General features: G+C 39.7%; 1 protein-coding gene across 2 annotated transcripts in view; it reads left to right on the top strand.

The window, feature by feature from the left end:
• LOC124790050 (transmembrane 6 superfamily member 1-like) overlaps positions 1 to 26,667 on the top strand; it is a 203,056-nt gene that overhangs the window by 39,798 nt on the left and 136,591 nt on the right. For both annotated transcript variants that reach the window (XM_047257611.1, XM_047257610.1), the window contains exon 2: positions 26,196 to 26,394. In XM_047257611.1, coding sequence (XP_047113567.1) covers positions 26,196 to 26,394 — 199 coding nt within the window. The remainder of the gene's footprint in view (positions 1 to 26,195; positions 26,395 to 26,667) is intronic.

Below are 26,667 nucleotides of genomic sequence, written 5' to 3'. Positions count from 1 at the left end.
GAGACCGCCGACAGTTGAAGAGGGTCATATCGTGTAACAGGTAGACATCTATCCAGACCATCACACAGGAATTCCAAACTGCATCAGGATCCACTGCAAGTACTATGACAGTTAGGCAGGAGGTGAGAAAATTTGTATTTCACATTCAAGCCACACATCACGCCGGTAAATGCCAAACGACACCTTGTGTGGTATAAGGATCGTAAGCATTGGATGATTGAACAGTGGAAAAACATTGTGTGGAGAGACAAATCACAGTACACAAAGTGGCAATCCAATGGCAGGGTGTGGGTATGACGAATGCCTGGTAAATGTCATCTGCCAGCGTGTGTAGTGCCAACAGTAAAATTCGGAGGTGATGGTGTTATGGTGTGGTCGTGTTTTTCATGGAGGAGGCTTGCACCCCTTGTTGTTTTGCATAGCACTATCACAGATCACATAACTAATGAGGAGGTATTGAATAGAATTGTGGAGAAGAGAAGTTTGTGGCATAACTTGACAAGAAGAAGGGATCGGTTGGTAGGACATGTTCTGAGGCATCAAGGGATCAACAATTTAGTATTGGAGGGCAGCGTGGAGGGTAAAAATCGTAGAGGGAGACCAAGAGATGAACACACTAAGCAGATTCAGAAGGATGTAGGTCGCAGTAGTTACTCAGAGATGAAGAAGCTTGCACAGGATAGAGTAGCATGGAGAGCTGCATCAAACCAGTCTCAGGACTGAAGACCACAACAACAAACAATCACAGCACAGGCCTACATTGATGTTTTAAGCACCTTCCTGCTTCCAACTGTTGAAGAACAATTCAGGAATGGCGATTGCACCTTTCAACACAATTGAGCATCTGTTCATAATGGACTGCCTGTGGTGAAGTGGTTACACGACGATTACATTCCTCTAATGGACTGGCCTGCAAAGAGTCCTGGCCTGACTCCTATAGAACACTTCCGGGATGTTTTGGAACACTGACTCCCTGCCAGGCCTCACCGACTGACATCAATACATCTCCTCAGTGCAGCATTCCCTGAAGAATGGACTGCCATTCCCCAAGAAACCTTCCAACACCTGATTGAATGTATGCCTCCCAGAATGGAAGCTGTCATCAAGGCTAATGGTAGACCACACCGTATTGAATTCCAGCATTAGCGATGGAGGGCGCCACAAACTTGTAAGTCATTTTCAGCCAGATGTTCGAATACTTTTGATCACATAATGTATAAGAAGGATAAAAGAATTGACCCAGAAAATTACAGATGAATATCCTTAACAATGGTTTGTTGCAGAATTCCAGAACATGGTTTGAGTTTGAATACAATAAATTTCCTAGAAACTGAAAAGCTTATGTCCACAAATCAGCAAAGCTTTAGAAAGCATCGCTCATCTGAAACTCAGCTTGCCCTTTTCTCATATGATATACTGAAAAATATGGATGAAAGGCAACAGGCAGTTCCATACTTGTAGACTTCCAAAAAGCATTTGACTGGTACCACACTGCAAACTATTAATGAAGGATGAGCATACAGAATTGGTTCCCAGATATGTGATTAACTCAAAGACTTTTAAGTAACAGAATCCAGTATGTCATCATCAATGGTGAATGTTCATCAGAGACAAGGGTATCATCAGTAGTGCCCCAGTGAAGTGTGATAGGTCTGCTATAACTTTCTATATATGTAAATCATCTGGCGAACATGGTGGGCAGCAATCTATGATTGTTTGCTGATGATGCTGTGGTGTACAGGAAGGTGTTGAAGATGAGTGACTTTAGGATGTTACAAGATGAGTTACACACAATTTCTAATTGCTGTGATGAATGGCAGCTGGTTCTAAATGTAAAGAAATGTAAGTTAATGCAGATGGACAGGAAAAAGAAACCTGTAATATTCAGATATAGCACTAGTAGCACTATTCTTGACACAGTGATGTTGTTTAACTATCAGGACATACCATTACAAAATTATATGAACTGGAATGAGCATTTGAAGATTGTGGTAGCGAAGGAACATGTTTGATTTTGGTTTATTGGGAGAATTTTAGGAAAGTGTGGTTCATCTGTAAAGGAGACTGGATACAGGACACTAGTGTGAACTATTCTCGAGTACTGCTCAAGTGTTTGGGATCCACACCAGGTTGGATTAGGGGAGTACATCAAAGCAATTCAGAGGCGGGCTGCTAGATGTGTTATTGGTAGGTTTGAACAACATGCAAGTGTTACAGAGATGCTTCAGGAACAGGGAACCCCTGGAGGGAGGGTGATGTTCTTTTTGAGGAACACTATTAAAAAAATTTAGAGAACCAGCATTTGAAGCTGACTGCAGAACAATTCTGTTACCCCCAGCATACATTGTGCATAAGGATCATGAAGATAAGATACAAAAAATTAGGTCTCTTATGGAGGAATATAGACTGCTGATCTTCTCTCACTCTATCTGCAACTGGAACAAGATAGGAAATGACTAGTAGTGGTACAGGGTACCCTCCGCCACACACTATACAGTGGCTTCCAACGTATGTATGAAGATGTACATATACATGACAACAAACATTGAACAGATCCATCCAGAGATGTGCCATTAGGATTACAACAGGTTGGAATTGCTCATACAAAGGTGTGACAGAAATGCTCGGAGACTTAAATGGTAGTCCTTGGAAGAAAGCTGACATAGTTCCTGCAGAAACATGTTGTGACAATTTATGGGATCTGTATTCTAAAAGGACTGTGCCTCCATTATGCTGCCACAAAACTATACTTAGTGCTAGGATCATGAGAAAAAGATAAGAGAGATTAGGGTGCATACAGAGAAATTTAGACATTCATTTTTCCCACACTCAATGCTCAAATTGAATAGGAAAGAAAATTGATATTATTGGCACAACATTCTGTACAATGTGTTGAAAAACTATTTATATGTATCATGGAATGTTTCCCTCTATTAAAACTATTTATATAGATACTGAAGTAAAAGAGAAAGATATAGTTGTCTAGCAAAATATGAAATAAATAAAAAAATAATTTCCTGCCAGCAAAGTTTTAATTGCTCAGCTGAAAAATTGGTCTATTGGCCATTGGGGATAATTATATCATAAAATATAAATTCCTTACACTCATTTCGTTAGTGTGGGTATACTACCACCTCAATAACTTTATTTTTATCTCTCTTAGTGGAATATATTTTTCTACTAATTAGTAATAATAGCTTGTATTTGTAGTGTCTCAAAGCTACAAAATTTTCTAGTTCCTGTGGATTGTCTGTAATCTACTCCCATCTTTCATTATATGTAATGTAATTAATGTGAAAACCATATATATTAATAATACTTGATACAGAAGAGGAATTGTCTGTGCACCTGCCTGTGAAATCAGAACAACTGAAATAGGGTTGACTGATGCACAAATTAAAAACACAAAAATCTACTTCTGGAATTTTTTTAAATCCTGTCATTTGGAAAAACATTATTGTGTGTAGCTGTTCGAGCAGGCCAGGGTAGAAACCTGTCATGACCCAGAATCTTAGCTTTGATGGGAGTTGGTATTCTCCTATTATTTTGCTTCTGGAGAATACTTTTAAATGCAAACAATCATCATAATAACCTCCTAATATGGGTAGTAATAATTTCTTTGGCCCTTTGCAAGTGAGTGCACAATATAGGATGAAAGTTTTTGACCTTGTTGCTCTCTGTCTTGGTGGTCATATTCAGGGATTACAATTATCTGCTAGAATGTTTAAAGGAAGCATACAAGAAAAGAAAGTAGTGGTAGAGAAAAGAAATGGTGCTTTTCCTTAATAATTTGTTTGTTATAATCACTCTGCTGAAACCCTAATGACTATAATAAGGGGTAAAATCACTACATGCCACTCATTCTCTCATGGCCTTTCTCTGTTTCTAATTGTATCAGACATCTGACTTATACACCACTATTACACTTTTCTCCCTAGATGCCTCAACCATCTAAGTACCTCTAACACCACATCATGGTTCTCTTTTTGGCAGGGGCATCATACATCTTTTTTTGCTCATGACTTCACCCAGATTGACTTTAAGACACTCTGTTTTAATGCTTTTTGTACATCCACTATCAATGACATGTAAAGTTTGTCCACAGGTACTAGAAGGAGAACTCCACTGCAAATTTCTTTGGTTTACTTGTCATTATTAACGTGTTTCCTTCTTCCTACTACTTTTCAAAGAGAGCAAAGCTCTGTTTTTCACACCTATGTTATCCTGATCATCTTCTCATAAGCAAAGCTCTGTTCTTCACACCTATGTTATCCTGATCATCTTCTCATACTCTTTGACACCTTTTGTAAATTTTAAGAGTCCAAAGCAAGATTCCTCACATGCTAAGTGGACATATGCAGTGTCCCTTGACTGCCATTTAATTGTGACACCTGTTAACATCCATGCTCAGCACATAATTTTCTAGGTTCATGATGGGAGAGGTCCATCACAACTGAAATACAAGGATGAAACACAATGGAGGGAATTATTCAGGTATAAAAATCATAAATTTCCTTTAGAACTACTAGTAATGCGTTGGTAATTAGTAGGGTAGAATAAATTTAAAAAAACGAAGGAAGTAAAATTGGAGTTTAATATTCCATTGATAGAGCAGTCATTAGGGACAGACCATAACAAAGGAAGGAAGCAAAATTAGAGTGTAATGTCACATCAATAGTGTGGTCATTATAGACAGACCACAACGTTGGATTATAAAAGGATGGGGAAGTAAACTGGCTGTACCATTTTCAAGGGACCATTATGGCAAGCACCTGAAGCAATTTAGGGAAATCACAGGAACCTTAATGTGGATAGCCGGACAGGAGTTTGAACCATTGTACTCCCAAATGCAAGTCCTGTATGCTAACCTGTGTGCCTCTTGCTTGGTAGTAAAGTCAAAAGAAATTACAATTTTCAAATGGAAGTAAAGACAGACAAAGGCATAACAATGTTGGGATTATCAAGAACTAAATGGAGCAAGAAATGAAACTATATGAAACAAAAATATTGAGTAGAGCAGCAGACAGGTATAGAAAGAATGCTGTAAGAGTAGTTATTTATTTATCATGTCCAAGACATCACTTCTACAAAATCTTTAAGATAACAACAAAGAGAAAACATAACACATAAAGCAATACTGTATATGGTAGTGAGAGAACTGAAGATTAAATAAAGTTAAATACAAAAACACAGAAAAGATGTTCATTTAAAGAGCTGGTATGATTCTGTCTGGGATTCCGATCTCTATACCCCATGCTAAGCGCAGTACATTGCAGTTTGTAAAGCCTTGCCATTTGCTGTTGGAAGGTCCTGTATCGTGCAAAGTTCATCCAATTTCCTGACCTTCCAGGGCAGAATCCTGCTTACTCTTTAATAATATTCTGGTCTACACGTGTGGAGATGTGGTTGAAAATAATTCTTTCTAGGACTTTACAGAGGTGGCAGCAGAGGGAGATAGGCCAAAAATATTTGGGATCTATGGGGCTCTTTCCAGGTTTTGGTATGGCTAATATATTTGCCTTCTGTCAATCTTGGCAATCTTCATTTCAAGGGCGCATTTGTTCATCACAGCTAATAACTGTCACCTTGTAGCAGGTTCGAACATTTTTATTTGTCTTGGGCGTAGATCATCTAGCCCAGCATGGTTCTTCATTCTTCATTAGAGAGATGGCGTCTTCTAATTTTCCCAGGGTAAAGTGAGTGCCTAGATGGTCTTCTTTTTGAATGAATCTCTGAAGCTTCTTTCTTGCACATTTGTTGTTGGTTTTGCCATTGAGTAGGAGCTGATGTGCTATTTGATTTGGTATGACCTTATATGAATTTTGAGTGTTAGTTAGGGGTCATTATTGATGTTCTTAAGAAATTTAAAGGCCTTTCAGCTGTTCTGCTTCATGTCTAGACTTGTGATTAAGTTACACCATTTCACTCTTCTTGAGTCTGATATGGCCTGGAGGAGTTCTTCTCCCACCACACTTGTTAATTCTGAAAATGGGTTTTCCTCAAGGAGCTGTTAGTAATGTTCCAGGAGAATCTTTGAGTTTCCATCGAGGCCAGGTATGTACATAGTTCTACATTGTTTTGTCCCTTTTTTTAGCTATCACTTACATCTGTCATCTAAACACTTTCTCTTCTTCAGTGTTATATATAAATATTTTCGTCACCAACTGTGCTAGTTTCATTTCCCTCCCTCCAATTATCTTCTTCCAATTATCTTATTCTGTTTATAGTGTTCTTCTCTTTATTTATTTATTGATTTATTTATTTAACATTCCATAGTCTAACATTCGTTATGCACTGTTTTCCAGCCAACAATCACTGCCAACAATCTTTGTCTAACAAATTTCCACACCTACCAGTATCATCCATTTCCATCGATTTCGTGTTGCTGGTGATCTTTTTGTGCCATTGGATATCTTTCTCTGCCAGAGGCAAATTTTTTTGGGACATTTTTGCACCACCCGCGATCATTACTGCACCACCTGCAATCTTTTTTGCGCCACTCGCGATCTTTTTTTGAGCAACGTGTGTTCGTTTCTCCTGATCTGGACATACTTGCTTGGTTTGGTCAACCTTTATCTGTACTTCTCCCTTTTTTATAGTGTTTTTCTTATTTAGTGGTCTTCCTTTGGTATTGAACATTACCAACACATTTTTTTCTCGTACTTCCCTCCTTGTTTTATTACTTCTTATTATTACTATTTTAACTTTATTTATTTAATTTCCCTACCCACCAGTTACCCACTATGTACCCCAACCTATACCATATTATTTACATTCATTCTGGAAACATGCATCACCATAGCCAAACTGCAATCCCACATACTTTTCCTCCAGTCATGCTTAATCTTTGGAATTACCCCTCAAGGACTTACCTTAAAAGTTCCCACCTCTGAGTGCAATCCCTCCTTCCACCAGTCTCTCCTGGACTTCCAGAACCTTCAATCCTTAGCCCTTACCCAACTTGTCCTGAATCTCTACACTACTTTGTCTGACCACCAGTCCCAGCAGCTCCTATCTCTCTTCAAAGTCCTCCACCCATCAAACCCCTGCTTGCAGAACACACTCAGGAACATCATCCTAGAAGCCAGCTGTAAACTTGAGTTCCATGCCACACACCACCTGAAAAAACTATCCACAGTGCTAGTGCAATACCTAAGAAGTAGGGTCACTCTCCCTATCCCTCACAAACACCAACCACAACAGCACCTTCGACAAACCCACTCATAGCCAACAAACCTAGCCTAGTCACCCTACTCAATCTCCCAATCCCAGCTCATACCCCACACAGACCAAATCTCAACTATAACAACAGTCAAATGCCACATATCACCAGTCCCAATTCAGTTCTAAACGTCTCATCCAGATCCCTCTCTCCTACAGAGACATCTGTTCTATCAAAAGACTTAACCTTTAGCCCCACGTCTAAATTCAACCACACTGCCCTGGTTAAAGATCTCCTCTCATTCACCCGGAACCTCAACTGGAAATACCACTTCACCACCCAGACACAGCCCCCAAATACTAGACCCAGTGTTGAACCCTGTCTAGAACAGTTCCAACCACTTCTCAAAGGGATCCTCCTCCCCTCCCCCAAAACCATCCCTTGCAGACATTTCAGGAATTCCTCACATCCAGTGTTGCCTCCCAGTCCTTCTTGAAGAACATCCCGACAACCTCCAACATCACCCCATCTGAATCCCATGCCCTTAAGGAGCTGAAAACAGACTGCTCTATTGTCATCCTCCTGGCAGATAAAGGCTCCACAACTGTAGTACTTGACCGTGTGGAGTATGTGGCAGAAGGCTGCGTCAACTCCCCGACACCTCAACCTACAAAGTTCTTACCCAGGATCCCATTCCCTCCATCCAGACTGAGCTGCAAAAAATCCTAAAAATCCAAGATCCCTCACAAGGCCTCACAACTACTTCCGTATACCTACTCACTCCACCTGAGCCACATACCTCAACCTTCTACCTATTACCCAAAATCCACAAAGAGAACCATCCTGGCCATCCCATTGTGGCAGGCTTCAAAGCCACAACAAAACATATCTCAGCTCTGGTAGACCAACACCTCCAACCTATCACCTGCAGACTCCTATCCTACATCAAAGACACAAACCACTTCCTAGAATGCCTCAAATCCATTCCCACTCCCCTCCCACCTGAAACCTTTCTTGTCACCATAGATGCTACATCCCTTTACACAAACATCCCACATACCCATGGTCTCTCTGCCCTTGAACACTACCTCTTCCAACACCCACCTGAAGATCTTCCAAAAACCTCGTCCCTTATCACACTTACTAACTTCATCCTCACCCATAATTACTTCACTTTTGAAGGCCAGACCTACAAACAAATCAGGGGAATGGCCATGGGAACCAGGATGGCTCTGTCCTATGCCAACCTCTTCATGGGCCGCATAGAAGAGGCTTTCCTGAAGACCCAACAGCCGCTTCCCCTGGCCCGGTATAGGTTTATAGATGACATCTTTGTGGTCTGCACTCATGGTGAAGAAACACTCCTTAATTTCCTCCATAACCTCAACTCCTTTTCAAATCTGAATTTCACCTGGTCCTTCTCCAAAACCCAAGCCACCTTCCTGGATGTTGACCTTCATCTTGTTGAAGCTCACATCCACACCTCTGTCCATATCAAACCCACAAACAAACAACAGTACCTTCACTTTGATAGCTGCCATCCATTCCACATCAAACACTCCCTTCCCTACAGCCTAGGTATTTGTGGCAAATGTATCTGCTCCAGTGACGAATGCCTCAACAATAACACCAATAACCTGACCAGTGCTTTCCTCTCCCGCAACTATCCTGCAGACCTTGTCCACAAACAGATCTCCCGAGCAATACATTCCTCCCCATCCAACAATAATGTTCCTACCCCCATACCACACAGAAGCATCCCCCTTGTCACCCAATATTAACCTGGCCTCGAATACATCAACAAATTACTCCGCCAGGGATATGACTTTCTCAAGTCAAGCCCTGAAATGAGATCATCTCCCCACACCACCCAGAGTTGCCTTTCATTGCCCCCTAGGCTCCATAACATCCTTGTCAAACCCTACAATATTCCCAGACCACCTTCTCTACCCAGCAGTTCCTACCCCTGTAACCGACCCAGCTACAAAACCTGCCCCATGCATCCGCCCACAACCACCCACTCCAGCCCCGCTACTGGTAAAACATACACAATTCAAGGCAGGGGCACATGTGAAACAACACATGTCTTTTATCAGCTGACATGGCTGCACTGCACAGCCTTTTACGTTGGTATGACGACAACTAAACTGGCTGAGCACATGAACAGGCACAGACGAACTGTCCACCGAGGAGATGTCCAATACCCAGTAGCGGAGCATGCCCTCCAGCTTAATTCTAGGGACCTAGGAACCTGCTACACTGTACATGCCATTTGGCTTCTCCCACCCAACACCAGTCCCTTGGAACTGTGGAGATGGGAACTTGCACTCCAACACATTCTTTCATTCCGCCATCCCCCTGGACTGAACCTACGTTAACCAACCTCACTCCCATTTACTCTTCAGTCTTCTCCTTTTTCCCTCTCCTCTTTAGCCATTCACACATCTTTTCATCCTACATAGTTGTGTTTATCTTAATACTTTACTTCTGTATGCATCCTCTTTGGTTTGAAGCTGGCACAGTACTTACAGTAGACTATCTTTGGCTTCCCTCTGACACCCATGCCTCCATCTTTGCTACCCTCCCTGTTTATCTTTCTGCTGTTGCTTCATAACCTGGGTTGTGAGTAACCGAACCCACTTTCCCTTCTTCCCCTTTTTTCCCCTCTCTCCTCCCTGACGAAGGAACAAAGTTCCGAAAGCTAGGATACGTAAATTTTCTGTTCTGTTTTGTGTATCTGTTGGCTGTACTGAGCTGAGGTAAGTACTGGCCAGCCCCTCTATCTCTTTGTTAGTATTTGTTTCACATCTTTATATGAGATTTTCCATTAATCAATAAATGTGTCATATTTTTCAGGGCTCGTGTCTAGGGTCTGCACCTCGTTGTCAAGTTCTTCTCTGAATTTGTCCCACTGCACATGTTTAAAATTAAAGTGTCTTTTGAATTGAGTGGTTGCTGGTTTAACAACTGCTTTTACCAGACATATTATGGCATCATGTTGTGTTTGTGGGAGGGGTTCTTCCACATCCTTCCTGGTTTGATGCACAATGTTTGCTGATGAAGATGTTATCAGAATTGTATCCATGGTTCCACCTGCTGATGTTAAAGGAGGATGGAAGCTTGGAATGATGTATTAATTTCAGTCCAGTTGAGTCTGCCCAGGTTTCGAGGTCCTCTCTTCTTTTATATGTGTGCCTGTACACCAAGCCTGAGCTATGGTAGTTGAAATTTCCCATTACTAGTTTCGTTGATTGTAACCCAAAGTTGGATGGTTTGCTGAATCTGAACTTGCTGTTTGATGGCCTATAGATAGATGTCACTGTACAGGATTATATCTCTACACTCAAGATTTTGATGTCTTCTTGATATGTCAGCTCTGCAGATATGATGTCTAAGCCAGTTTTGGTGAAGACTGCACTGCTGTATTGCCCATGTGGTCTTTCGATTACTAATTTCATTCCGTGGATCTTTGGTCTTCTATTGTTGGGGACACTGTGGGTCTCTTGAATTAGTAGGAGATCACAGTTGTGTCTATTACATGCTTCAGTGAGTAATACCTCTTTCTCATGTGAGAACCCTTCAGTGTTTATGGGCATTATTATCAAAGCTGGCTTTAATAAAAGCCATTTGTTGTTGTCTTGGTGTTGAAAGGAATGGCCGTTAGTCAAAAATCTAATGTCACCCAGGGTATGCCCGATCGCTGTCATAATCTTCGAGGAGACTCCTTTCGTGTACCCCTCTGTAAGAGTGAAACACTCAGTTTTAATTGCTTGCTGGTGATGGAAGAGGTGTTAGCTGTTGCAGTTAAAACCACTGCTTCTTAGATTAATGATTTTTACATTATGTGTTTTTTATACAACTGGGTAAATGCAGTTTATACTTCTTCAGATCAAATTCACCATAATTTATTGGAGCATCTTCAGTGGTTCTATGTGATGGTATAACATGATGGAATAGTGTGTGTGTGTGCAGTTTTTGTGCTATGCTGACATGACTGTTAAAAGACTAACTGCACCTTATAGTGACATAAAATGGAATGATCATGTAGGCTCAGCTGTAGGTAAATAAATTGGCAGGTTGTGGTTCATTGGCAGAATAGTAGGGAAATGTAATCAGTCCTCAAAACAGCTTGCTTCAAAGCACTTGTATGACCCATCTTAAGACTACTGCTCAAGTGTATGATTTGTCTGGAGTGTAGCCATGCATGAAAGTGAAACATGGATGATAAACTGTTTAGACAAGAAGAGAATAGAGGCTATTGAAATGAGGTGCTCAGAAGAGTGCTGAAAATTAGATGGTTAGATTATATAACTAAAGAGAAAGAACAGAAGTGAATTGGGGAGACAAGAAATTTGTGGCTCAACTTGACTAAGAGAGGGGATCAGTTGATAGGACACATTCTGAGACAAGAAGGGATCACCAATCTAGTATTGGAGGGAAGTGTGGGGGATAAAATCCTATAGGGAGACCAAGAGTTGCTCTTAGTTATTTGGAAATAAATAGGCTAGGATAAAGTAGGGTAGAGAGCTGCATAAAACCAGTCTTTGGAGTGAAAACCACCAAAAAATGGGCGCTCTATGAAATAAGACTACCAGGGGATAATGAATTGTAATGAACTGACATGAAATAAGCAGTGCTGATAGCCAGAGCATGAAATTCTCGGCCTGACTATCTCAAGTCAATGGCCTATTGCTGACAGAAGTGCCCTTCATCAAGCAGCTGCTCCCACACCAACCTACTACTACAAGTCAGTGACCAAAACTCAGGATACTGACCGTCTTTCAAGAAGCTTCCTTGCTAGCAAGAGACTTCGACAACACAGAGGTATGCAGCAGTGATACTACATCCACCTGCTCTATCCCAAACAGCATATTTGCACTCCCCAATGAAAGCCAATCATAATCTGGATGGCTGGGCTATGCTATGATCCTCTGTCTGTACCAGTCACTGCTCTGAAGACAACATCATACCCATGACACAGCCATCACCACTTCCACAGGACCTTGAATCTCTTTCTGCCTGAAAACCAACAGCTCTGCCACATTTGTGAGTCTGTATCAATGGGAATCAGCTCCCTGCACATCTACCGGGGCTTACATTGAGACCCCCCCTCCCCCCACCCCCTCTGCACTGGAGCATGATACAGCCTGCACTGCTGTCTTGTTCATAGGAACTGTGGACGCCATAGTCAACTGGCACATGGCTGGTGCCTGGTTACTTGAGATTCCCCTGATACAGCAGTAGTGGAAGAATATGGTCTGCTCTACTGCTGACTAGGCCAGCACAGGGCGGCCAATAAGTTGGGAGACAGCACACCAGCTTCTCTGCTGCACTTGCTAAGGATCTTTGATGGTAGTGCTGAAGACATAATGAATGCAATTAGTAAAATATAAAGGAGTTCTTGTAATGAGTCACATCTTTCTGCTACATCCATCTCTGGTAGAGAATCACCCACCAACGCCAAGCCATCTTGACATCCATTACAGTATACAAAGAAGGACAGCATGAATGACCACATGTTTGTTTCATTGATGAGAGAGTGTCACAGAGACCATGAAAGAACTGAACTGAAAACAGTTGAAGACATCCTTTGAAAGCCTACTTTGTAATCATTAAGAGACAACTTTAAGTGCTGAATCTAGTAATATATTATAACCCCTACGTATCTTTCCTGAAAGAATTGTGAAGACAAGAGTAGACTAATTACAGCATGCACAGCAAGTGTAAGCACTCATTCTTCCCTCACAACATGCATAGATGTAATGGGAAAAAGTCCTAATAACTTATATAGTGGGAGTATCCTCCTACATGCACTTCATAGTGGTTTTCAGAGTATGTATGGAAACAAAGATGTAGATGTAGATTGTTGATAGTGAACTTAATAAGTAATGTGAGGGTTTTGTCAGTTGTCCAACTGTTTAAGGAACTGTGTACAGGATATTCCAAGGTGGACACCATACATTGTCCTTATTTCACATTTGTGTGCAACAAACACTTTTTTCCTCAGTGACAAGTAACTTCAGAATGTGATACCACAAGACACTATTGAATAAAAACTGGAAAAATAAATTAATTTTTGGCATTTTTATTGCCAGAATCTGATATTACATGCAATGCAAAAGTTCAGAGCTTAGACATTTAAGAAGTGTTGTAACCTGTAATGTAACAGTATAAACACCAAAGAATTTAAAATATTCTATTCCATTTGTCGATTTCTCCTCATGTATTATGTCCAGTCATGTGGCCAGGCCTTGTGCAATTCTAAGTTGCATGCATTGTGTTTTATCTAGATTCAGTGACAATCATTTGCAGAGAAACAGTTATTAATTTTCAAGAAAACTTTATTTGCATTTTCAGTTGTTGAAGTTACCTTATTTTGTGGGATTATAATGTATTGTCATCAAAGAGAATCATTTCTGTTTTTTGGATACATGATGGAAGACATTTTATATATGAGGGTAACCCCCAAAAGTAAGGTCTTCTGTTTTTTTGTAAGTACAGAACTCTGTTGGTCACACTGTTATGAAGAGTGCTTCATGTGCTGTGTGTAAACATCTGCACGCCGTGCTGAGGCGCTCAGTCTTGGCTTGGCAGCCTTTGAGAATGGAGCTCCCATTGGATGTTACCACCAAGTGCGAATTGTGTGCAGTTATTCGGTTTTTTAATGCAAAGGGCACTGCATTGATTGAAATCCGTGGCGGCATCCTTCTTTGCCAAAGCCGCAGAGCTGGCTGCGAGCTGGTATGACATGGGCATACAAAAACTGCCACAGCATCTACAAAAATGCATCGACAGAAATGGTGATTATGTTGAAAAATAGCTAAATGTTCAAGCTGTAAACTATTGTAGAAATAAACAGGTCTATGTACTTATAAAAAAATAGGAGACCTTACTTTTGGGATTACCCTCGTATAACGGAAACTAGAGCAGACCCAATATTGATCTCTGTGGTAGACCTACCTGTAGCAATTCTTGCCAATTCTGAAGGTGCTGTTTGTATAAATTCCCTGTGTTTCTCAATGCATCTGCCTGTGTCCTTTTAGTTAGGTAGGATGAAAATCAAAGTGTGAAATGCACAATTGAATGCTTTTTACAAGTTGCAAAAAATACAAGTAGCTATTATTTTCTCATTTGAATTTTGTATGATCTGATCATGAGTGGAAAAATAGCGTGTTCTGTGGAAATTCAAATTGAGACCAAGTACCATGTTTTGAAACTGCGGTGTTATGGTTTTTACATAATCTTTTCCAGTACCTTTGAGGAGGAGACAATTAGTGAGACTGATTGGTATTTATTAATATCTGTCTTATTGCCTTTCTTGTAAAGGGATCACATTCATATGTCTTGATCCATGTGGAAATATCCACCATGATCATGTTGTACTCTAACGGCTTTGGACAACGATTTAAGTGTGAAGTAGATACCCAAGCTTCCACTTCTTTTACGAGATGATTTACTTGAGATGCTCGGTTGACCTTCCTTACTGGCTAGCCTGCTGCTGCAAACTCTCTTTCACTTCTTCTCTGAAGTATGCTGCTAGGTACAGGAATCTCTTAAGACTCTTTATACTCATAAAAATAAGTAGACACAAATTTTCATTTCCTTCAATTAATGACATATATTAAACTTCAGACATATTACAAATCTCACTCTTCACATAAACATGTACTGTTTCGTAAGTCTTTCATGTCTCCAAGTGTCAGAAACAAACTAATATACATATAAGAGAAAGTTGGCTTAACACCATGTTCATTCTCAACATGACTCTCAATACAAGTCTTCCCTTCAACAAGGCTAAGACAAGAGTTTTTCTCAAGAGTACCTTCTCAACTGTTCTTGTTATTATAAAAATGGTCATTGACACAGTTAGCACAGAATAACATAGAAGCTCCATGGTTCTTCCATACACTTTCACTAAAACTTCCATGGATTGCCGGACAAGTACTTGTCGTTGTCATTCGACCGCCACGTCTACATTCTTCTCGCAACTGAATTTCAAACCTGCACACACAAACATGTGACATGCAGTAGGTAGGATTCTATGATCCCACTGATCTCCTACTCACATCGAAAATATCATGTGTTCGAGACGATAGAAAGCTGAGTAGTTCTAGAATTTATGCAGGAATTCTTGAAACACTGCATATCCCCCCCCAGATCGGACACGCAATATTTTATACACAGTCATTATGTAAATAATACCACTCATAACAACATTTCATCTCATAACAATATAGTTTTCTTATACATGTTTATACATACATCTTTCACTTCAACAACAATCTTTTTTTTTCCATAGAACAATCTTTAGCTGAGCGTTTCTTTGTTCTGTTCATACTTTACTTTGATATCCAGACATGACCATTTATTTGTGGTTCAGTCACCTTCCCTAGTATTTATTAATAGCAAGGACTCTTTCCTTATTTTCAATAGTAAACTTCAGGTGTTCATGACACATGAGTAATCTATTTTCTGTTCTCATTCCTCTTTTTTTTTTTTACTTAGTATATGCTACTTTTACTATTTTTTGTAGTTTGGAGGTAATCTGGGCAAAATGAAAGTGGTCTCTTTGACACTTATAAACTTACATGAAACGTAACAATGCTAGTTGTGCATAGAATTCAAACTTTCCAGAATAATCTCTATAAAATTTGTGATACTGTCTCCTTCTCCTAGGATCAGTACCTATACCTTGCTTCTGTGTTGACCTAATGAGAGCACTTCCTCTTTTCATTCTGGTAGGTATGCCCCTTTATAAAACATTCCTATTTTTTAGGCCACAGGTCATCCTATCTCCATTTAGGTACATCTGCCCTATCACATCGTGACAGTCATTTTAGTCTGTAATTTCAATGTTTGTGTCTAAATGTATTTTTGTGTGTATGCTAGTCTGATTCTTTGGCCTTTTTATCTAAAGATAAGATGTAGGTTATTAGAAACCACAGAAACAAGTTAGGACTTCGGCGATAGAAGTTCGTGAATATAGAAAGAGTAAAAAAATAGATAGGTCCTCAAATGAGAAGTAAGAAAGGAAAAAAAATAGATATGGTTGCTAAGGTCTAAGAAGATAGCCCCAAAGACAGGAAACCCTTTCCACCCCCCTACCCACCTCCCCCACTCCCCCTTCCCGAGGGTCCCTACCCCTCAGGTACTTGACTGAGACACCTGAGGTGGTTTGGTGTTAAATTGTCTCCTACAGAACGGACACTCTCACCTTTACTCTTGAAGTCTCCGAAGGAAATCTTAGCAACCCTATGGAAATGGCAAATGGTGAAGAATCAGGCACACTTGTTTGCGAGGGTTGTCTGAAAGGTGTGGTGTGTGTTTTGTGTTGGCCACGATTTATTTGCACTTGTAAACCATACTTGTATTTACAGTACCCACCCCTTTCAAAATCTATACAAACCTTCCCATTTACATCACATTTCATAAAAGGTATAAAATACTCTATACAAAATAGAAAATTTATACACTATGGTATCACAGTTGTTTAATTATTCACCTCATATTATATTATCCATGAATATAATACTCTGTTCATTTTATTTTATGTCAATATCACTTTCTTTCTTATTCTGTGATTCTCCTAAGTTTTCTTTATCTTGTAGTCATATCCAATTTTCTAAGCACTGTGATTATAGGATAGTTTAAGATGTTAGGAATATATGACAGAATAGTTTAAGATTTTAAAGGAATCTAGAGCAGAAAAACTATTTTGGAAGAAACACTGGAAACAACCTGGGATCCGACGGTGGCCACTCCACCTGTTAACTCAGAATGTTAACATCCCTGGGGGATATATGACTCTGCCCGGGTCCCACAGATCTGATATTAACTTTTCTTGTGCGCTGGCAGACCAGTATTTCTCTTTAAATTTCTTTTGAAAGTCTCCCCACTGCAAATCAGTCACCATTTCACTAGGTAACACAACATTAGGTGAAGATACCCTTTTTTCTACTTTGTCTTGAATAAGCTTGAATTCTTTCCACATGTCATCTATACCTTTCCCGGTATCATCAAGTTCAGAAGATAGAATAGGAGATACGTTTCTGGATATCACTCTCTCGGTAACTTTTCAATCTATAATTTCTTCAACCTGTACCTCAAAACTACTTATATTTATGATATCAGAGTTCGCTAATTTCTCTTTGAAGTTCCTTTCCACATTATCTACTCATGTATTAAAACCTGTAATTTTTGCAATTGAATTATTGCCATTATATTATCCTGCTTATCGACACTCTCTTTCAAAGTACTCAACCCTTGCTTTACAGCATTAAATTTAACATTGCACACATTTTCAAAGGATCCTAACTTTTCATTAAGTTCTGATTCTACACTATTACATTTGTCTTCAATATTCAATTCTAACCTTTTTTGTCAAATTCTGAAAATTATATTCTGTTTCTGGCTGAAGTCAGTAAACATTTGATACATGAATAGTCAAGGAACTAGTCAATTCATTGTTTAAATCTAATTTCAGATCCTCTACTTTACTATTTAAGGCATCAAATCCAGTCTTTAAAGGCATCCATGCCTCCCCATAAATTACTAAATTCTTTGCTATGTGAGATGACTTTGGCATTTAACCATCTTAAATTTGTTGTTTGGGCATTTAATTGAGAATTTACTGATTCTAGTTTTTCACTTAGAGTCACATTTTGAGTTTTGATTAAATTTACTAACTCGGATCAGTCAGGCACTTCCTTACTAACTTTCATAGCCATGACTGGTTCTTGAGTTTCTTCGATTTGCCATATGTTATCGATATTCTTGTAAGCTTTTGATCTAGTAAGTGTTTAACTAACTTTAAGTATGGTAATTACTCTAATAAAGTTCACTGAACAGTTTGTACCACTTTGTACTAAAACAATAAAGTTCTGTTTTACGCTCATTCGGCGGAGAATCTGTGCTGTGTCAGTGAGTGGATGTGGAGGCAGGTCAGCACCAGTGAATAGCAGTTAGTGCCGGAGGTGTCGGATGTTGGTTTCCATGTGTGCATCTCTGCGATGTTTGTGTGAGAGCTCTACACTCCCCGCACCGGATCTTCTTAATCGAAGTGTTCAAGGCATATTTCTTCTTACAGAAACACACTGGAATCTTCTTCTCCATTTCTCAGTCCAAAATTTTGCTCCTTTAAATACTTGAACATGTTCCGTTGCCTCCGAGTAAATTCTTTGTTGTATTTGGTTTAGTTGCCATGGCAACATACAACAGCATCTTTCCTCGTTTTTTGGTCTTAGAATTTATGTTTTTTCAGTCCTTTTTCACTGGTTGCCATGTTCTATTAGCTTTGGAGGACAATTTAAGTGCGAAGTAGATACCCAGGCTTCCACTTCTTTTACGAGATGACTTACTTGAGATACTTGGCCGACCTTCCTTGCTGGCTAGCCTGCTGCTGCAAACTCTCTTTCGCTTCTTCTCCGAAGTATGCTGCTAGGTACAGGAATCTCTTAAGACTCTTTCTACTTATAAAAATAAGTAGACATACAATTTTTCATTTCCTTCAATTAATGACGTATATTAAACTTCAGACATATTGCAAATCTCACTCTTCACATAAACATATACTGTTTCATAAGTCTCTTATGTCTCCAAACGTCAGAAACAAACTAATTTACATATAAGAGAAATTTGGCTTAACACCATGTCCATTCTCAATATGAATTCTAATACAAGTCTTCCCTTCAGCAAGGCTAAGACAATAGTTTTTCTCAAGAGTACCTTCTCAACTGTTCTCGTTATTATAACAATGGTCACTGACACAATTAGCACAGAATAACATAGGAGTTCCATGGTTCTTCCATACACTTTCACTAAAACTTCAATGGATCGCCCGACAAGTACTTGTTGCTGCCGTTCGACTGCCGCATCTACATTCTTCTCGCAACTGAATTTCAAATCTGCACACACAAACATGTGATGCGCAGTGGGTAGGATTCTGTGATCCCACAATCACATCTAAAATATCATGTGTTTGAGATAGTGAAAGGCTGAGTGGTTCTAGAATTATGCAGAAATTCTCGAAACACTACTGTGCTGCATGTGTGACTGAGTACATTGTGTATACGAGAAGAATAAAATTTTACTGCTTTAGTTGCAGTGTTATCAATTACACAAGAGTTTTTGATTTTGAGGTAGTTAACTATATTCTTAAACTCTTTGGCAGAGCATAGAGTAATTTTGTAAGAGTTGTTCAACAAGTAATGCGACACACTATTTTTCTCAAAGCAGGATGGTTTCATTTATGATTTAAATACACCATATTGTTCTCAATTCTTTGCTGCAAAAACCTACACTGGTGTGCAAAATTCAAGGAGGAATAACTTTTACATAGTGTGTCACTTCCAAGTAACATAACTCAATGAAAGATGTACCACACATTGAAAGAACTGCTACAGTATAATACAGAAGGTAACTGAAAGAAATACATGATGAGACAAATAGAAATGACATTTTTACTGAAAGGTTCATGACAGTCGCCCAGCAACTGCAGATGGTGGGATGTGGTTCTTAATAGGGTGTGTGATCACTATTGGTGGCACTGCATGCTCTGCAGTGTGCTTCCATCATGGTCACAAGGTTGGTAAGGATTTCTTGTGGCAGAGCATTCCATTCCACCGCCAGCATGGTCGACAACTGCTGGATGGCTATTGACACATGTAGATGTGATACAATATATCTCCCCAATGCATCTCACATCAATGGGATTCAAGTCAGGGGAAGAGGTAGGCCAATCCATTTGCCAAATATCCTCTTATTTCAAGAGCTCCTCCACCTGTGCTGTTCAATATGGTCATACATTGTCATCCGTAAAAATAAAGTCAGGACCAAATGCCCCCCTGAAAAGATGCACATGGAGTAACACAGTGTTATGTTAATGTTGACAGGTGAGTGTTGAGAGGGTAGAAAAAGTTTGAAGTTTTAGTTTGGGAGCTCCTCATGAATATCGTGCTTGATTTAAAATTTCTGTATTCTCAGCATTGATTATGAATGAACAAAAGCACTATATAATTGCATGGATTTAGTATAAGATACCATTAAATAAAGTTTTGATTTTGTAAATCAATTATCTGTTTATTTAACATGTACTAGATTAAGTTTCTGCATGTATTTTGTAATTTATGTTTGAAGTATTTGTTGGGCTTTATGTGATTTTGTGCTTGTAGTGACAGACTCTCTGACTGCAGCACAAATGTACCAGATGTAGAAGTATGAAACTGGAATTGGTTGCAATAATTACATGTCTGTTGTTTGAAACTGATAAACAATATTTTATTCAAAATAATCTTCATTGCTATTTATACATTCTGCCACCAATCTGACAGGCTATGAATGCCACGATCAGGAGGGTGGGGGGAGGGGGGGGGGGGGGGGGGGGGGGAGGAAACAGTTCTTTTTTTGAAGCGAACCAGTCAGCGAATAGATGACAATCAGATGTAGCCAAGTCTGGAGAATAAGCTACATGCTCTAGTATTTCCCAACTGAATGCCTCGATCCATTTTTCTGTTTGTGATAGGGCATTATCATGGAGAAATATGACTTTGTGTTGTCTTTTCCACATTCTGGTCATTTTTCACACAATGCTAGATTTAAATCGACCATTTGCTGTTGGTAGCGATCATTGTTAATGGTTTCACCAGGTTTTAGTGCCTCATAATAGATCACATCCGTCTAATCCCACCAAACACAGAGCACTGTCTTCTTTCCAAAGCGATTTGGTCTTGCATTGGATATTGATGGTTTGCCTGGATTCACCCATGATTTACAATGCTTAGGATTCTCAAAATACAGGGTGTTACGAAAAGGTATGGCCAAACTTTCAGGAAACATTCCTCACACACAAAGAAAGAAAATTTGTTATGCGGACATGTGTCCGGAAACGCTTACTTTCCATGTTAGAGCTCATGTTATTACTTCTCTTCAAATCACATTAATCATGGAACGGAAACACACAGCAACACAACGTACCAGCATGACTTCAAACACTTTGTTACAGGAAATGTGCAAAATGTCCTCCGTTAGTGAGGATACATGCATCCATCCTCCGTCGCGTGGAATCCCTGATGCGCTGATGCAGCCCTGGAGAATGGCGTATTGTTTCACAGCCATCCACAATACGAGCACGAAGAGTATCTACATTTGGTACTGGGGTTGCGTAGACAGGAGCTTTCAAATGCCCCCATAAATGAAAGTCAAGAGGGTTGAGGTCAGGAGAGCGTGGAGGCCATGGAATTGGTCCGCCTCTACCAATCCATCGGTCACCGAATCTGTAGTTGAGAAGTGTACGAACACTTCGACTGAAATGTGCAGGAGCTCCATCGTGCATGAACCACATGCTGTGTTATACTTGTAAAGGCACATGTTCTAGCAGCACAGGTAGAGTATCCCGTATGAAATCATGATAACGTGCTCCATTGAGCATAGGTGGAAGAACATGAGGCCCAATCAAGACATCACCAACAATGCCCGCCCAAACGTTCACAGATAATCTGTGTTGATGACGTGATTGCACAATTGCGTGCGGATTCTCATCAGCCCACACATGTTGATTATGGAAATTTACAATTTGATCACGTTGGAATGAAGCCTCATCCGTAAAGAGAACATTTGCACTGAAATGAGGATTGACACATTGTTGGATGAACCATTCGCAGAAGTGTACCCGTGGAGGCCAGTCAGCTGCTGATAGTGCCTGCACACGCTGTACATGGTACGGAAACAACTGGTTCTCCCGTAGCACTCTCCATACAGCAGCAACTTCTGTGACGCTGACATTAGGGTTATCGTCAACTGCACAAAGAATTGCCTCGTCCATTGCAGGTGTCCTCGTTGTTCTAGGTCTTCCCCTGCCGCGAGTCATAGGCTGGAATGTTCCGTGCTCCCTAAGATGCCAATCAATTGCTTCGAACGTCTTCCTGTCGGGACACCTTCGTTCTGGAAATCTGTCTCGATACAAACGTACCGTGCCACGGCTATTGCCCCGTGCTGATCCATACATCAAATGGGCATCTGCCAACTCCGCATTTGTAAACATTGCACTGACTGCAAAATCACGTTCGTGATGAACACTAACCTGTTGATGCTACGTACTGATGTGCTTGATGCTAGTACTGTAGAGCAATGAGTCGCATGTCAACACAAGCACCGAAGTCAACATTACCTTCCTTCAATTGGGCCAACTGGTGGTGAATCGAGGAAGTACAGTACATACTGACGAAACTAAAATGAGCTCTAACATGGAAATTAAGCGTTTCTGGACACATGTCCAAATAACATCTTTTCTTTATTTGTGTGTGAGGAATGTTTCCTGAAAGTTTGGCCGTACCTTTTTGTAACACCCTGCATATCCGTTTTTCATCACGTCACTATTCAATGGAGAAACAACTCCTTTTGTATCTGGTGAGCAGCATTTCACAATTGGTCTTTCAGTTTGCTTCCTGTCTTTCATTTAGTTCAAGTGGAACCCATTTTCCTAGTTTCTGCTCCTTTCCCATAGCTTTCAACCAAAGAGAAATGGCTTTCTGAGTCACATTCAGTTGTTCTGTGAGTTCCTGTTGAGTATCATCTTCATCCAGTAAGGCCTGCAATTCATTGTCATCAAACTTTTTCAGTGGTTCCCCATGATCATTGTTTCTCATGTAAAAATCACTTTTGAATTTTTTGAACCACTTGAAACACTGTGTTTTCCCAAGAGCATGTTCGCCAAAAGCTTTGACAAATATTCAGTGTGATTCTGCAGCAGTTTTCTTCAAATGATAATAGAAAACCAATGCTGTCTGCAAATTGTTGTTCGTAAGCACAAAATTCGACATGTTTACAGGTTTGAAATAGATACCGATGTACGGAACTTGTGTTATTGTGTGTCAACATTCATCATCAGCCATTACAGGAAGCAGATGGCACTGCAGACGCAGTCTGGTGGACCCTACACTGACAGCTAGCACCATCTGTAAGGAAATTATGGTTTCATACTTCTACATGTGGTATCAGAGAGACCCAGGCCATATGTTTCTCCACGGAATACATCAAGTAGATGTCTTTCTTGGAAAAACGTTAACATTGTTGTATAAAAAGGGAATGTCAGTTGGATAGAAGATAGATTGTGATTTGAGATCCTTTACATTTGAAAGGTCTATTGTATATAAATACAGCAATAAAACTGTTTGTCACACTCAAGTCTATGACTACTCATTGAAGTAGGCTTGGGTAATGTAGGTACCTTTATATTCTGAGGAATAAGGAGGATGAGAGTTCTGCAGATCCAGAAGACATCTAATAACATTCTGTGAAACCCTCGCACATGGCAGCCATCTTATAAAAAGAATTCTGCATCAGGAAAAGAAGTCTGAGCCAAGGATTAATAAGCAGCATTAGAATTCCAAAAATTTTTCATGACAAATTTAAAGATATACAAAGAAGAGGCCCAGAGGAAGACCAAGAGATAGATGGGTGAAGGGAGTGAAGGAATGTGTGACGAGAAGAGGAGAGAACTGGACGAAGGTGGAAGAGGGGGAATGGTGGAAAGACAGAACACGATGGAGAGGCTTGTGTTCCCGACAGACCCAGCCAGTGGCTGGAAACTGTCTAAGATGATGATGAAAAAGAAGTGTACTTCAAGATTGTGACATTAACTGACCATTATTAACAAGAAACAACATATGTGACAGCATAAAATACAAAAATAATGGGAAGAAAAAGTTCAGCAGTCATAATTTCAAGTGACGGTGCTGACATATGGTGCTCAGGGTGAGAAACTGTACAATACTAAAATTACTGTAGAAGTCACTCCAGCATCAAGGACATAACACATACTTTTTGGGACGAAGAATTATACAGATTATTAACAACTTTTCTGGACTTTGTGGAAATCTTGCCATGTCTCTTTTGTTCTGTTGCAGCTAAACTTCTTCGAGTCCTGGATTCTATGTTCAGTGGGTCTGATCAAAAGTTGTGTTCCACCATCTATGTTTTTGTTTCCTAGGAGATTGACCCCAATGCATTTTATTCTGAATTGTCTTAGAGACCTCTGTCCAATTTTCTGTTGAACTTTGATTAATTTCTTCAATAATCGTGTATTTGTTTATCTTTAAGTATTCTGGGGGTGGTCTTATAATTTTTTTCTGTGTTGTCTTTCTGTTTATTGGGATTGGCCAAATTTTTACTTGTAGCAAGTAATGGTCAGACTTGAAGAATCCTTTGCGTGTCCTCCCATTCAGAAGTTCACTTTTATTTTTGCTTGTGATGGCTGTGTGATCTATTTGAAATTCTCCCCATACATTTTTTGGCATTTTCCATGTTGTGAGTTTTTGTTTTGGCTTTTGAAATTGCATTGACATAATTTTTAAACTAAAACTTTGACTGTAAAGTATGAAATGTTGCCATTCTTGTTGATGCATTTGTGTGCTGTGTATGGACATGTGATTTGCTTGTACTTCTTCTTCTTTCCTAGTTGTGCATTGAAGTCTCCTAATACAATTTTAAGATGTCTTTGTCGTATTTTATGTGCTATTTCTTCCATGTCCTCCCAAAAGTCTTTGACTTCTTGTGGTCTTTGTCAGTGCATGTGCATTGATGATCGTGTATCTTTTGTTTCCTGATTTGAAGGTTATTGTAGAGACTCTTTCTGGTACTGAAGTGAAATGTAGGATGTTGTCTATGACTGATTTGTGAATCGCAAATCCTGTGCCAAACATTTTCAGTGTTCCTCTTCTGACAGCAGGTTTTCCTTTGTATGTCCTCTAGTTTTCTGTGTTGAAGTGGTTTTCGTCTGTGAAACACGTCTCTTGTAATATGAGGATTTTGATGCAAAATTTTTCCAGAACATCTGTAAGCTGTTTGAGTTTGCCTATCTTGAGTGATGCAGTTGTGTTGTATGTGCCAATATAGTGTTTGTGAAGAGGTTTCAAGACGCTCTGATTCTTCTCCTTCTGATGATGTTCCTGGTCATCGGATGACCAGGAAAGTCCGACATATATACTGGTGCCTGGGTTGTGGATATTCTTCCAGTTGTTTCATCATGATATTTTCAAGTTGAAGGTGATTGTGGTGATAAATAAAATGTAAATGCCATGTGGCTAGGGCCTCCTGTTGGGTAGACCATTTGCCTGGTGCAAGTCTTTCGAGTTGATGCCACTTCGGCAACTTGCATGTCGATGGGGTTGAAATGATGATGATAAGAACAACACAACACCCAGTCCCTGAGTGGAGAAAATCTCCAATCCAGCCAGGAATCGAACCCAGGTCCTTAGGTATGACATTCTGTCACGCTGACCACTCAGCTGCCAGGGGTGGACAATGTGGTGATCTCTTTTGGAGATGACAAATGTTAAAGAGTTGATTGCTGAGATCAAGACACATTTGTAGCAGCTGCACCACCTTGGTGACCAGATGCTGACCACTAGCTGCTGGATGCCAAAACAGACACTAATGGCCTTAGTTGGTATTTTGACCAACCTGGGTATTTCATTTCCCTGTTAGCAACAACGTCTGGGAGGCTTTCCACTACCTGCCACCTGGGGAGGCACCCAATGGGGAAAATATATTTAATATTATTTGGCTTATTTTACATGTGAAAGGACCATTTTAATTAAGGTCTATGGAAGAGACATTAGCACACCTATATTTTTTGTAAATATATATTATTTATTGTTTTTGTATGATGTGCTCTACATCCTGGATGATCTCCTCACAGTGGATCTATGGAACAAAAAGTATATCTGATTTAATCTATAAACAATAGAAGGTGGACATTGGAACCCTTAAATGTAAAGCTTTCATATAGATGATTCCTTAGGCTCAAGCAGATGATGTCTTCTTCTGTTAGTGCATAATTCTTTCATTACCCATCTTTATAGTAACAAAGAATGTTCAGTTTGGGAACTCAAAGCCTCATATCTTTTTGAGATTCCTGAGAAATATACTATACACATCTCACAAGTAAAATTCTTAATTCTCAGTATCTAAAATGGTTCTTAGAAAGCACTTTTGTGAGTTGTTTTATTCTCTGTAGTTATAACCAATTATCTTACAGGTACATACAGTGTGGAGTCCCACTGTAACAGTGGCAGGATTGTGCCTCTTGGCTGGACCAATAGCATATGCTTTCAACAATATATTACAGTCATCTGAGTCTGCAGTAATGTTGGTTGTAGCAGCTGTCATAATGTGTTCCATTGTGATTGTAATGTACCTCATCACCAGGAGTAAGATAAAGAATAAAATGTACTATTGTAAGTTTATAATTAATTGTTTTTTGTTTGTTATTTTTGAAGAACTATTTCAATACTATCCAGTGTAAATACATGCTTTTTTAATTGGGGAGTGAGACAGACTTAGTGTTACATATGTCTGGAATGGAGGGCTGGAGAGGAGGGGGTAGGGTATGAACTACAAAGTAAATATGACAGAAGATGATTGGATAGTTGCACCTGTCATTATAGCAGATTCAAAAAGCCATCATGTTTCTCAAAACTGTTTGAATCAGATTAAAGTAAGTTCATAGA

Source organism: Schistocerca piceifrons, chromosome 3 (assembly GCF_021461385.2).
Source record: "Schistocerca piceifrons isolate TAMUIC-IGC-003096 chromosome 3, iqSchPice1.1, whole genome shotgun sequence".
NCBI classification, from domain to species: domain Eukaryota; kingdom Metazoa; phylum Arthropoda; class Insecta; order Orthoptera; family Acrididae; genus Schistocerca; species Schistocerca piceifrons.
The sequence above is the reverse complement of the archived record's forward strand: the minus strand, read 5'-3'. Positions and strand labels throughout refer to the sequence as shown.